Raw genomic sequence first — 13307 nt, 5'->3', positions numbered from 1 at the left:
TCATGCACAATGAGAAGGGCTAAATTTAAAAGCAGGAGGATGGAAATAATGGTTTTTATGAGCATTTGTCTTGGACCATTTGTCTTTCGAATGGTTGTGGCATTTTATATTCGGATTAAAGTACGAACACACATGGCATTCTATGAGGAGGTGGCATACACCAAAGTGTGCATCATTAAATGCATTAGTTTGATAGGAGACACATAGTTATACGTTGGGTTACATTGACTAGTACTTCACATATTAAGCATGCATACAACAACAACAACAACAACAAAATAAAATTCAAGAGACATTATACAAGACAGTTATAGTACACACCTTAAAGAAAATCTGTGTCCATTCAAAGAAGTTTTTCTATGAATTAGGTACGAGTCCATTTCTATGAGCATAAAGTCTTTCCTATAGGAAAGGAGTAGGAAAGGTTTTTCTGCCTGCATTCCTTTGGATAGTAAAACTAGTGTCATCAGATGGTTGCTCTGGTGACTGAGCTCCTTTTGGATGTTATGCAGCGTTCCAGGTAACCTTTTACTCGTGTTTTTCCAGCCTTCTACGCATAAAAGTGCACCCGAATGGCAGTCAAACCCTTGACTTCCCATCCGCGAAACCACCATGTCAGCACCATTATTTAAATTATTTAAAAATCATAAAATATGACTGGATTTTTTTTTTTTGATTCTGTCTCTCACAGTTGAGGTACACCTACGATGAAAATCACAGATTTCACCATTCTTTATAAGTGAGAAAACTTAAATCAGCAGTGTATGAAATACTTATTTGCCCCATTTTACTTGTTGAAATTCATGCCAGACTTGTTAGCCCACCTTTTCTTGGCACAAGTGGACAATTTAGTAAGAAGGAACTTGTACGTACACACAACATAACTCACTTGAGAATTTATATTTAATATTTGCCAAGGTTTCAGTAAATAATTTCAGCCTTCAAAATTATTTGTGCTATTTCAGTCAAAATTTCTGCAGAGCTATTTGAAACTATTTACGTACAAAAACAGAAATGCGGTCTGGTACATACTAATATATACATATAAAATTGCTCCTTCTAAACTTTTCAATGTCTTTCAGGTTTCTCTGATTGTGAAACTTATGTTGCAGAAGGTCTGTCTCCAGTGTGAAGCCTCATGTGAGCGGTAAGGTTTCCTTTAAGTGTGGAACTGTCATGTGAGCCCGAAGGTTTCCTCTAAATCTGAAAGTCTTTCCACAGTAAGGGCAGATATAATCCTTCTCTCCAGTATGAATTCTCATGTGTAGATTTAGGTTTGTCTTGTTTGAGGAAGTCTTTCCACAGTGACTGCACATGAACGGCTTCTCTCCAGTGTGAGATGTTACATGATTTTTAAGGTGGTCACTGTCTGAGAAACTCATTCCACACTGATGGCATATAAAACTGAGAGAGGGAGCTCTTGAGTGAACCACCATGTGCTTTTTAAGGGTTCCCTTATGACTGAACTTCTTTTCACACTGATCGCATGCATATGGCTTCTCACCAGTGTGAATGTTCATGTGATACTCAAGGTTTGGTTTGGTTGTAAAACCTATTCCACAAAGTTTGCAAAGGTACGGCTTCTCTCCAATGTGAGTTCTCATGTGCCTGTTAATGCTTCCTTGTTGACTGAAATGTTTTCCACACAGAGGGCATGTGAAGGGCTTTTCACCTGTGTGGACGTTCATGTGGCTTTTGAGGGCTGCTTTTTTAGTGAAAGATTTTCCACACTCTTGGCAGGTGAAAGGCTTCTCTCCAGTGTGAATCCTCATGTGGACTTTAAGATTTCCATGTTCACTGAAATGTTTTCCACACTGTTGGCAGGTAAAAGGCTTCTCTCCAGTGTGAATCCTCAAGTGGACTATAAGGTTTCCATGTTGACTGAAACTCTTTCCACAATACTGGCAGGTGAAATGAGTTTTACTTGAAGTATTTTCTGTCTGAGAGCAACTAATTGATTCTCGTCCAGTTATAAAATACTGATCTTCATCTTGCATTTCATCTAGTACTTCACTCTCCATTCTGGGCACCACCAGTTCTAAAAAGAGACAAATACAAGTTAACCCCTGTTTAAAAGCAACAGTAGAACAGAGTGCAACAATGGCCCAGATCTGGCATTTATTCTGGAGAGTCACAGTCCTGCAGAGTAAAGCTCCAACACACCTCTAATAAGTTAACCTTGAAGACCATGATTCAGGTGTGTTCAGTTAGAATTGGAGTTAAACTCTGCAGAGCTGAGCTTGACACCCCAGTTTACATTTATAGAAAGTCTTGGATATGTGAAAACATCAAAATGTGTTCTACTGGGGATGTTTGAAGTGTTTGATGTTTGACTACTGTTTTAATTTCTCATTGAAAACTTGGAATCAAGTTTTTTTTTTTTAAATGCAGCATTACATAGACGTAAAGGTATGCTTGGGATTTTGGGGGAAACTTCTGTAATTTTTAACTAAGATTAATAGTGTCATGTATGTAAACCACATTTGGGCAGCATGAAAATCACAATTGTGAGAGATTTGAGAAATGCACATTTCAGAACAAAAATTTACAGATAATGTACTCACACACTTGTCATCCAAGATGTTCATGTCCTTCTTTCTTCAGTCGTAAGGAAATTGTGTTTTTTGAGTAAAGCATTCAGGATTTATATGGTTTGAACTTCTAAAATGCAGCTTCAAAGGGCTCTAAATGATTGCAGCCAAGGAAAGAAGGGTTTTATTTAGCAAACAATGTTATTTTCTAAAAAAAAAAAAAAAATTACAATTTATATACTTTTTAACCTCAAAGTCTTGTCTAGCTCAGCAAGACAAGCATTTGAGATTAAAAAGTATATATCTGATCGTTTCGCTAGATAATAAACTTGTTCCTCAGCTGGGATCATTAAAAGCCCTTTGACGCCACATTTAAACTGCATTTTGGAAGTTCAAACTTGGGGGCACCATAGAAGTCCACTATATGGAGAGAAATCCTGAAATGTTTTCCTCAAAAAACATTTCTTCACGACTAAAGAAAGTAAGACATGAACAACAAAGCAGGAGGAAAGCAAACAAGATTACAAAAAAATCACTTGCCAACAGCAACCGAACTGAGAAAATGCACAGGCCAAAATATTGCTTACCAGCCATTAACCAGTATTTGGATTTTAAAATGTATTTGTAATTGTGACTTTTTTTTGTCTGTGCATTCATAAAAATCCCAAAACGCTCCAAACCCCCTTTTTCTGTTTCATTGTCAACAAACAATAATACCAAAATGGGGTGGGGGATGAGAAACATACAGTATCTCACAAAAGTAAGTACACCTCTTACATTTCAGCAACCATTTTAGTATATCTTCCCAAGGGATAATACTATAGAAATGAAACTTGGATATATTTTAGAGTAGTCAGTGTCCAGCTTGTATAGCAGTATAGATTTACTGTCCTCTAAAAAGACAGCCATTATTGCCAAAATAGCTGGCAACAAAAGTGAGTACACCCTAAGTGATAACAGCAGTATGTTGTTTAGCCATGTAAAGCCACATGTCCTATTCATTATGTTTATGTTTTTGTCTGCTTGACTGTTCTGTGCATCAAGTGCAGAACCTGGCTTCAAAAAAAAAAAAAAAAAAAAAAAAACAGATGCATGAGTGCTGCCAGCTTTGCTTTAAAGGTTGCAGAAGTAAAAGGTCAGTTTGTCAGTGCTCACACCATACGCTGCACAGTGCTAAAAGTCAGTTTGCACAGGCGTCATCCCACATGAAAGCCTCTTCTGAAGCTGGCTCATAAGAAAGCCTGCAAACAGTTTGCTGAAGACAACCTGTCCATGAGCATGAATTACTGGAACCATGTTCTGTGGTCTGATGAGACTATAAGATCAACTCAGATGGTGTCCAGCATGTGAGGTGATGCCCTGGTTAAGAGTACCAAGAAAACTGTGTCTTGCCTACAGTCAAGCATGGTGGTGGTAGCATCATGGTCTGGGGCTGCATGAGTGCTGTTGGTTCTGGGGAGTTGCAGTTTATTGAGGGAAACATGGAGTCCATTATGTACTGTACATTCTGTAGCAGAACACGGTGCCTTCCCTCCAGAAACCAGGCAGATCGGCAGTTTTCCATGATAACGATCCCAATCACACCACCAAAATGATAGCCCCCTTGCTGAGGAAGCTGAAGGTGAATGAGTGGCCAAGTTTGTCTCCAGACCTGAACCCTGTGGGGCATCCTCAGATGGAAGGTAGAGAAGCACAATGTGTCTAATGTACTGCAGCTATGTGATGCCATTATATGGAAGAGGATCCCAGCAACAACCTGTGCAGCTCTGGTCAATTCCATGCCTTGCAGGATTAAGGCAGTGCTGGATAACAATGGTGCTAACATAAAATATTGACACTTTGGACACAGTTTTGACAAGTTCACTTCGGGTGTACTCACTTTTGTTGCCAGCTATTTTGACAATAATGGCTGTATGCTGAGTTATTTTCATAGGACAGTAAATCTATACTGCTATACAAGCTGCACACTGACTATAAAATATATCCAAGTTAAATTTCTATAGTATTATCCCTTAAGACAATATACTAAATTTGTGTGAGGGGTGTACTCACTTTTGTGGGACACTCTATAACACTTGTTCTCAAACTGGGGTATGCGAGGTGACGGAAGGGAGTTGCCAAAAAAATGCTGAGCTTTGCCATTCATTTAGTTCTACCCCAATTTAAAGTAACATTAAAACAGAGCATGTATTTCTGACAAGCAAAATGCCGCTTTTATGCTGAAACAGGAAAATGGGAGTGCCGTAAACAAACAAAGACATCAAATTACCTCATCTCTTGCAGTCAAAACTGACTGTATCCATACCAGCAGTGTGCATATGATAGGATGCCTGCAAAGTATGCTACTTTAGCAAACAGCGCTGCATGTACTTAATTCAGGTCATGAGGGGAGGCCTCAGCAAACTGACAGCTTATCACCCTGGACCCTCAGATTAAAACTCTGATGCTCTACCGACTGAGCTATCCGGGCCACCTGCATGACAGCAGAAAATGTGCATTCTCTGTCTGCTTACAGTTTGTGGCACTACAGGATGAAGGCCACAGACTATTAGGGCAGAGACAGATAGGCTCCTTCACCGACGCCCACCAACTGCCCGACGAGGCCACACAGCCGATCGTCGGCTTGGTGTGTCCGGGCCTTTAGGTTTACGAAAGCTTGTCTTCCCAATGACATGTAATTTCATTTCATCGAATGCCAGCATTATACTAACCTCAAGAAAGCCTCACAAGGACACGGCCACATGTTACATGATTATGAATGCTATTACTGCATTCATTCAGCATTAGCCCAGCATGAACACTGAATTTCGATTACACTGTATATCAACGGTTGGTCTAGGACTGGGTGGGAGTCAGGGAATTTACCTGGAACCTCACAGTTTCTCACAAAACATCATGTCGCACGCCCTCCAGAGGAGCTGTGGCCTTTTGACTCGGGAGAAAAGGGACAATCAGGCGGAAGGGATCCTTCAGATTATGAGACTGACACGCTGCCCAACTGCGTCAATGAGGCCGGTGGGTTGACCGGTCTGAACAACGAAGAACTAGCTTCTCTGTCCTTGCCTGTAGGTGTAGCCGCAATGGGTCAGCTCCCACCACGCAGGTGTGTCAGGATGGCTGAGCGGTCTAAGGCGCTGCGTTCAGGTCGCAGTCTCCCCTGGAGGCGTGGGTTCGAATCCCACTTCTGACAGACGTAAGTTTCGGCTACGGTTTTCAGCCGCAAGGCTGTAACTTTGCCAACTTTGCCTTGTGTCACGTCAAGAAAAGCGTCTCCCTGACGCATTGATCGCAACAGCTTTCTCTGAAGCCTTGACTTGGCAGAATATGTGAAGCTGTATTAGAATCGAGTCAACACTTCATTACTATAAATACAGCATTACTTTAAGGTTCACAAAAGCTTGCCTTCCCAGTGACAGGGAATTTCAGTCCGAATGGTCCAGCAGGGCATAAACTTTGCCAAAGCACCACATTTCAGTCGACGTCAGAATTAGTATAAAGTGGCAGTAACGCCGGCGGGCGTTCCGTTAAACTTGAGAATTACTCCATTGTGTCGTTTGTGCGACGTCACTCCTTCCCCGATACCAAGTTGCAGGCACTTTTAAAGAATGCCTTGAAAGACTATGTCAAGTCATATTAGAATCAAATCAATATTTCCTTAAGATGAAGGCAACATTGCTTTAAGGTTCACGAAAGCTTGCCTTCCCATTAATAGGGAATTTCATTTCCAATGCCAGCATGATATTACCCTTAAGAAAACCTCACAAGAACACCGCCACATGTTACATGAATACGACAGGGATGGTATTCCTGCATTCATTCAGCATTAGCCCAGCGTGAACACTGAATTTCGATTATATTGCATGTCAAAGGGTGGCCTAGGACTGAATGCAATGTCGCTGGATGGGATTTAGGGAATTTACCTGGAAACTCACAGTTTCTCCCGCAATGTCGTGTCGTCCACCCTTCAGATGAGCTGTGGCCTTTTTCCCTCAGGCGAAGGAGACAAGCAGGCGGACGGGAACAGAGAGGCCTGCTCTGTCGTGTAAGCGCTCTAAGCTATCAAAAGGCACCACGCTGCCCCGTGTGAGGCTCGAACTCACGACCTTCAGATTATGAAACTGACGCGCTGCCTAACTACGCCAACGAGGCCGGCGGGATGACCGGTCTGAAATGTGAAGCGCTAGCGTGTCGGTGCCTGCCTGCAGGGCGTAGATCCAAAAGCTGCGTTCAGGTCGCAGTCTCCTCTGGAGGTGTGGGTTCGAATCCCACTTTTCCGACAGAACTGTCCTTTGTCAAGTCAAGTCAAGTCAAGTCAAGTCACCTTTATTTATATAGCGCCTTTTACAATACAGATTGTGTCAAAGCAGCTGCACAGTATTTAAACAGCACCATAGTGTGTAAGTAACGCATTATTGTAACAATCAATATTCAGTTAAAGGCAGTTCATCAATGAATTCAGTGATATCATCGTCAGTTCAGTTCAAATAGTATACGATATCACTGAAAAATGTCCCCAACTAAGCAAGCCAGAGGCGACAGCGGCAAGGAACCAAAACTCCACAGGTGACATAGATGGAGAAAAAAACCTTGGGAGAAACCAGGCTCAGTCGGGGGACCAGTTCTCCTCTGGCCAGACCAAACAACAGTTTGTACCAATGTCCGATTGTTGAGAACTCATCAGGATCCTGTGGTGTAGCGCCGATGGCCGTCAAGGTTGGCGAGGTCTATATTGATGATCCGCCTTGGAGCTCATCTGGTTGACATCCACGGCTATTGAAGTCATCTCTAGGTGGTGATCCATGATCTAAGCTGGGTACGGACTGGATCCGGGGGACTGGAGTGACCATCTGATCTGGATGCAGGCTGGGTCTGGTGGCTACGGTGACCTCGGAATAAGAATGAAACAGACTAATATTAGCGTAGATGCCATTCTTTTTACGATGCAACGAGTGCATCAGGTGTTTTGGGAGGTGTTTTCGGTTCCGGTTGACCTAATTAATGCAGCCTAACAATCCTTTAACGGATTTGAATTATGGGAATGTGTTAATGATTTTATGTGTAAGCCAGGTTAAAGAGATGTGTCTTTAATCTAGATTTAAACTGACAGATTGTGTCTGCCTCCCGAACAGTGTTAGGTAGATTGTTCCAGAGTTTAGGCGCTAGATAAGAAAATTATCTGCCGCCCGCAGTTGATTTTGATATTCTAGGTATTATCAAATTGCCAGAATTTTGAGAGCGCAGCGGACGTGAGGGACTATAATACGATAGGAGCTCGTTCAAGTACTGAGGAGCTAAACCATTGAGGGCTTTATAAGTAATTAGCAAGATTTTAAAATCTATACAATGTTTTATAGGGAGCCAATGCAATGCTGACAGAACCGGGCTAATATGGTCATACTTTCTGGTTCTAGTAAGAACTCTAGCTGCTGCATTTTGGACCAGCTGGAGTTTGTTTATTAAGCGTGCAGAACAACCACCCAATAAAGCATTACAATAATCTATCCTTGAGGTCATGAACGCATGAATTAATGTTTCAGCATTTGACATTGATAGCATAGGTCGTAATTTCGATATATTTTTAAGATGGAAAAATGCGGTTTTGCAGATGCTAGAAATGTGGCTTTCAAAGGAGAGATTGCTATCAAATAGGACGCCTAGGTTCCTAACTGATGACGACGAATTTACAGAGCAGCCATCTAGTATTAGACTGTGTTTTAGGTCATTACTTGTGGAGGTTTTAGGTCCAATAATTAATACCTCTGTTTTTTCAGAATTTAACAGTAAGAAGTTATTCGCCATCCAGTTTTTAATATCAGCTATGCATTCTGTTAGTTTTTCGAATGGATATGTTTTGCCGGGCTGCGAAGAAATATAGAGCTGAGTATCATCAGTGTAACAATGAAAGCTAACACCATGTTTCCTGATGATATCTCCCAAGGGTAACATGTAAAGCGTACAAAGTAATGGCCCTAGTACTGAGCCTTGTGGTACTCCATACTGCACTTGCGATCTAAATGATACCTCTTCATTTATTGCCACAAACTGATGACGTCAGATAAGTACGATTTGAACCATGCCAGTGCACTACCATTAATGCCTACATAATTTTCAAGTCTATTTAAAAGAATGTTGTGGTCAATAGTATCAAATGCAGCACTAAGATCCAGTAGCACTAATAGAGAGATGCATCCACGATCGCTTGACAATAGCAGGTCATTTGTAACTCTAATAAGAGCAGTCTCAGTACTATGATATGGTCTAAAACCTGACTGGAAATCCTCACAGATACCATTTTTCTCTAAGAAGGAGCATAATTGTGAGGATACTACCTTTTCAAGTATCTTTGACAGAAAAGGGAGATTCGAAATTGGTCTGTAGTTAATTAATTCATAGGGGTCAAGTTGTGGTTTTTTAATGAGTGGCTTAATAACAGCTATTTTGAAGGTTTTGGGGACATATCCTAATGATAGTGACGAATTAATAATATTCAGAAGAGGATCTATGACTTCTGGAAGTACCTCCTTTAGTAGCTTAGATGGAATAGGGTCTAACATACATGTTGTGGGTTTAGATGATTTAACAAGTTTATACAATTCCTCCTCTCCTATAATAGAGAATGAATGGAATTGTTCCTCAGGAGATATACAACGCACTATCTGATGCGATACTGTAGCGGGCGGCTGTATGGTTACAATTTTATCTCTAATAGTGTAGAGAATTTTGGTTAGCTCAAAGAATTTAAGATGATCAATATATGTGTGTATATGTATGAGACTGTTCCTCTCATCACATATACACTGCAAACTCCACCAGGTCTTACGACCAATGAATAGGATGAAATGAGTTATTTAAAACATACATTTCAGTCAGGGAAAGTAGTTTAACTCACAGGAAATCGTGTATAATAATCGTCATTAAATATACGCAATTTCCAGTTTCTGATCAGTAACAGTAATAACGATATCGACTGGTTTCTTTGTCCAGCAAATTATTCAGCGATACCCATTACTCTGACGTTGGCCCGTCGTCACGGCAACGCGTTTTTACTAACCAGAACGGAGTTAAAACAATTGAACAGAATAGGGCTTAAGGTAGCAATATGAGATCGAAACAGTTTAAGTGACTTTGTAATGTAAGCATTCAGCACAGAGAATCATTATATGTGAATATATGGTTGTTTATTAAACTATTCTACTTACAAACGATCGCACATAGACAAACGTACATAAAACACAAATAGACAGAGAACGCGCGAGAGAGAGAGAGAGTAAGAGAGAGAGAGAGAGAGAGAGAGAGAGAGAGTAAGAGAGAGAGAGAGAGACAGAAAGTGAGTTTGCAAAGGGACAGGAATGAAACGGTTCTGAACATCCTGAAATCGTTTCTTTTATAAAACGCCTTAAACGCAGCTATCTACGTTTGTAGAAAGGACGGATACTTGCAAGCTTGTTGTTGTTGTGCATTGTTCCGTTTGTGTTCAGTTCAGAAAGTCCTTTCCAGTATTGCAGGCCTCATCATCTCCTCCGCTAGGTGAGACCCCCCCCCCCCCCCCCCCCCCCCCCCATGGATCTGGGGGGAGGTGCGGGTGACGTGTCTTTGTGTCCCGAAGGCAAGAGCGGGCGAGAGAGAGATGAGGGGAGGTTTATAAACCTGTAGGTCGTTCACGCCCACAGTTGGACCTTGTCCAATCCGGTTGATCTGAGTTTTGGAGGGAAGATTGAAAGTCTTTGTCTCTCACAATGGGGTTTCGCATGTGGAAGCTGATTGGTTGTTTGGCCACAAAACTTTCAAAAGTTCAATAATACATATAAAGCAAGGAGTTATTAAGATGCCACAAACATTAACATTTAGGGAATAATAAATGCTGCTCATAGACACCAAACATGATCTATGAATCTTCTCGGTTGACTGAGTGATTCTAAACGTGAGTCTTAGCATGCACAATGATTCACCTATTGCGGATTAATGTTTGAGGCCGACATACATAACAGAAACAACGATATAAGAAAAGGTAACACATTGATATGTGTACATTTCTATATAACTGTATGTGGGACTGTATGTCTGAATAAGGAAAGTGTATCTGCATTTCTGTAAGAGTCTTATCTTGATGGTGGGGGGATGAGTTGGATAGTGAACAAAGGTCTGGCTCATAGCACATAGGTGTTAATCATGGGGGAGAAGTCATTTAAGGAATATAACTAGTTATTTCATGTCTGATTGCCCTCCAGGCACTACAATAGTGTCTATCTTGGAGGTAAAGTACGTCATAAAGTCATTACTGCTGTGCTTTTGGGAAATGTCTAAACCTGTTGCTGCTATATTTTTAGTTAATTTAACCACAGTATTGAACAAATACCTAGGGTTATGTTTGTTTTCTTCTAAGAGAGATGAAAAGTAATCCGATCTGGCAGTTTTTAATGCTTTCCTATAAGATAAATTACATTCACGCCAAGCAGTACAAAAAACCTCTAGTTTTGTTTTCCTCCAGCTGCGTTCCATTTTTCGTGCTTTTCTCTTTAGGGCACGGGTATGATCGTTATACCACGGTGTTACACTGTTTTTCTTAATCTTTTTTAGGTGCACTGGAGCAACTGTATCTAAAGTGCTAGAAAAGAGAGAGTCCATAGTTTCTATTACATCATCAAGTTTTTCTGAGCTATTGGATATGCTGAGGAATTCAGATAAGTCAGGAAGATTACTTACAAAGCAGTCTTTTGTAGTAGAAGTGATGGTTCTACCGTATTTGTAGCAAGGAATTGAATTAACAGTTTTAGATATCTGGATTATACAAGAGACTAGATAATGATCTGAGATATCATCGCTTTGCTGCAGAATTTCAACGCCATTAACATCAATTCCATGTGACAGTATTAAATCTAGAGTATGATTCAGGCTTCGGATAACAGCTACAGTCTTCAGCGCTTGGCAGAACATGTGGAGCTATATTTGAATCGAATCAACATTTCGTTAGGGATTAAGACCACAAGCTGGGTGTAGCCGCAACGGGTCAGCTCCCACCACGCAAGCGTGTCAGGATGGCCGAGTGGTCTAAGGCGCTGCGTTCAGGTAGCAGTCTCCCCTGGAGGCGTGGGTTCGAATCCCACTTCTGACAGACTTAAGTTTCGGCTACGGACAACAGCTACGGTCTTCAGCCGCAAGGCTGTAACTTTGCCAACTTTGCCTTGTGTCAGGGCATTAACTTTGCCAAAGCACCACATTTCAGTCGACGTCAGAATTAGTATAAAGTGGCAGTAACGCCGACGGGCGTTCCGTTAAACTTGAGAATTACTCCGTTTTATCGTTTGTGCGACGTCACTCCTTCCCCGATACCAAGTTGCAGGCACTTTTAAAGAATGCCTTGAAAGACTATGTCAAGTCGTAATAGAATCGAGTCAATATTTCCTTAAGATGAAGGCAACATTGCTTTAAGGTTCACGAAAGCTTGCCTTCCCATTAATAGGGAATTTCATTTCCAATGCCAGCATGATATTACCCTTAAGAAAACCTCACAAGAACACCGCCACATGTTACATGAATACGACAGGGATGGTATTCCTGCATTCATTCAGCATTAGCCCAGCGTGAACACTGAATTTCGATTATATTGCATGTCAAAGGGTGGCCTAGGACTGAATGCAATGTCGCTGGATGGGATTTAGGGAATTTACCTGGAAACTCACAGTTTCTCCCGCAATGTCGTGTCGTCCACCCTTCAGATGAGCTGTGGCCTTTTTCCCTCAGGCGAAGGAGACAAGCAGGCGGACGGGAACAGAGAAGCCCGCTCTGTCGTGTAAGCGCTCTCAGCTATCAAAAGGCACCACGCTGCCCCGTGTGAGGCTCGAACTCACGACCTTCAGATTATGAGACTGACGCGCTGCCTAACTGCGCCAACGAGGCCGGCTGGATGACCGGTCTGAAATGCGAAGCGCTAGCGTGTCGGTGCCTGCCTGCAGGGCGTAGATCCAAAAGCTGCGTTCAGGTCGCAGTCTCCTCTGGAGGTGTGGGTTCGAATCCCACTTTTCCGACAGAACTGTCCTTTGTCCTTTGGCTTCGGATAACAGCTACAGTCTTCAGCGCTTGGCAGAACATGTGGAGCTATATTTGAATCGAATCAACATTTCGTTAGGGATTCAGACCACAAGCTGGGTGTAGCCGCAACGGGTCAGCTCCCACCACGCAAGCGTGTCAGGATGGCCGAGCGGTCTAAGGCGCTGCGTTCAGGTCGCAGTCTCCCCTGGAGGCGTGGGTTCGAATCCCACTTCTGACAGACTTAAGTTTCGGCTACGGACAACAGCTACGGTCTTCAGCCGCAAGGCTGTAACTTTGCCAACTTTGCCTTGTGTCAGGGCATTAACTTTGCCAAAGGCAAGGCAAGTTTATTTATATAGCACATTTCATACACAATGGTAATTCAAAGTGCTGTACATAAAAAGGAATTAAAATCACAATAGCATAAAAATTTAAAATAATAATCACAACAATAAAAACAAAATTTAGAACATTTAAGATGATTTAAAAAAAAGGAAAATGATTTCAAATTAATTAATACAGTAAAATGATTATACATAAAATAGTGCAAACTGTTCGGACAAAGCACAGTGCTCATTCAATAAATGCACAACTGAACAGGTGAGTTTTGAGTCTGCATTTAAATGTGGCTAATGTATTAGCACATCTGATCTCTTCTGGAAGCTGGTTCCAACTGCGGGCGGCATAATAGCTAAAAGCGGATTCCCCTTGTTTTGTGTGAACCCTTGATATTACTAACTGACTCGA

At 41.7% G+C, this 13307-nt stretch overlaps 1 protein-coding gene and 5 non-coding genes across 6 annotated transcripts; 3 read left to right on the top strand and 3 right to left on the bottom strand.

Annotated features, from left to right (window-relative positions):
* Nucleotides 1-1136: 1136 nt before the first annotated feature.
* On the bottom strand, nucleotides 1137-2177 carry LOC141320502 (uncharacterized). The gene has a single exon (XM_073833309.1). It carries the CDS (start codon nucleotides 2019-2021, stop codon nucleotides 1137-1139), a length of 885 nt encoding a protein of 294 aa, XP_073689410.1. The 5' UTR covers nucleotides 2022-2177.
* Nucleotides 2178-5638: 3461 nt separating this feature from the next.
* trnal-cag (transfer RNA leucine (anticodon CAG)) lies at nucleotides 5639-5721 on the top strand. Its single transcript has one exon. It is a non-coding gene; the product is annotated as a tRNA-Leu (tRNA).
* An 885-nt stretch (nucleotides 5722-6606) lies between these two features.
* On the bottom strand, nucleotides 6607-6680 carry trnam-cau (transfer RNA methionine (anticodon CAU)). Its single transcript has one exon. It is a non-coding gene; the product is annotated as a tRNA-Met (tRNA).
* A 4880-nt stretch (nucleotides 6681-11560) lies between these two features.
* trnal-cag (transfer RNA leucine (anticodon CAG)) lies at nucleotides 11561-11643 on the top strand. The gene has a single exon. It is a non-coding gene; the product is annotated as a tRNA-Leu (tRNA).
* Nucleotides 11644-12354: 711 nt separating this feature from the next.
* Nucleotides 12355-12428, bottom strand: trnam-cau (transfer RNA methionine (anticodon CAU)). The gene has a single exon. It is a non-coding gene; the product is annotated as a tRNA-Met (tRNA).
* Nucleotides 12429-12715: 287 nt separating this feature from the next.
* trnal-cag (transfer RNA leucine (anticodon CAG)) lies at nucleotides 12716-12798 on the top strand. Its single transcript has one exon. It is a non-coding gene; the product is annotated as a tRNA-Leu (tRNA).
* Nucleotides 12799-13307: the final 509 nt, after the last annotated feature.

Source organism: Garra rufa, chromosome 1 (assembly GCF_049309525.1).
Source record: "Garra rufa chromosome 1, GarRuf1.0, whole genome shotgun sequence".
Lineage (NCBI taxonomy): Eukaryota > Metazoa > Chordata > Actinopteri > Cypriniformes > Cyprinidae > Garra > Garra rufa.
The sequence above is the reverse complement of the archived record's forward strand: the minus strand, read 5'-3'. Positions and strand labels throughout refer to the sequence as shown.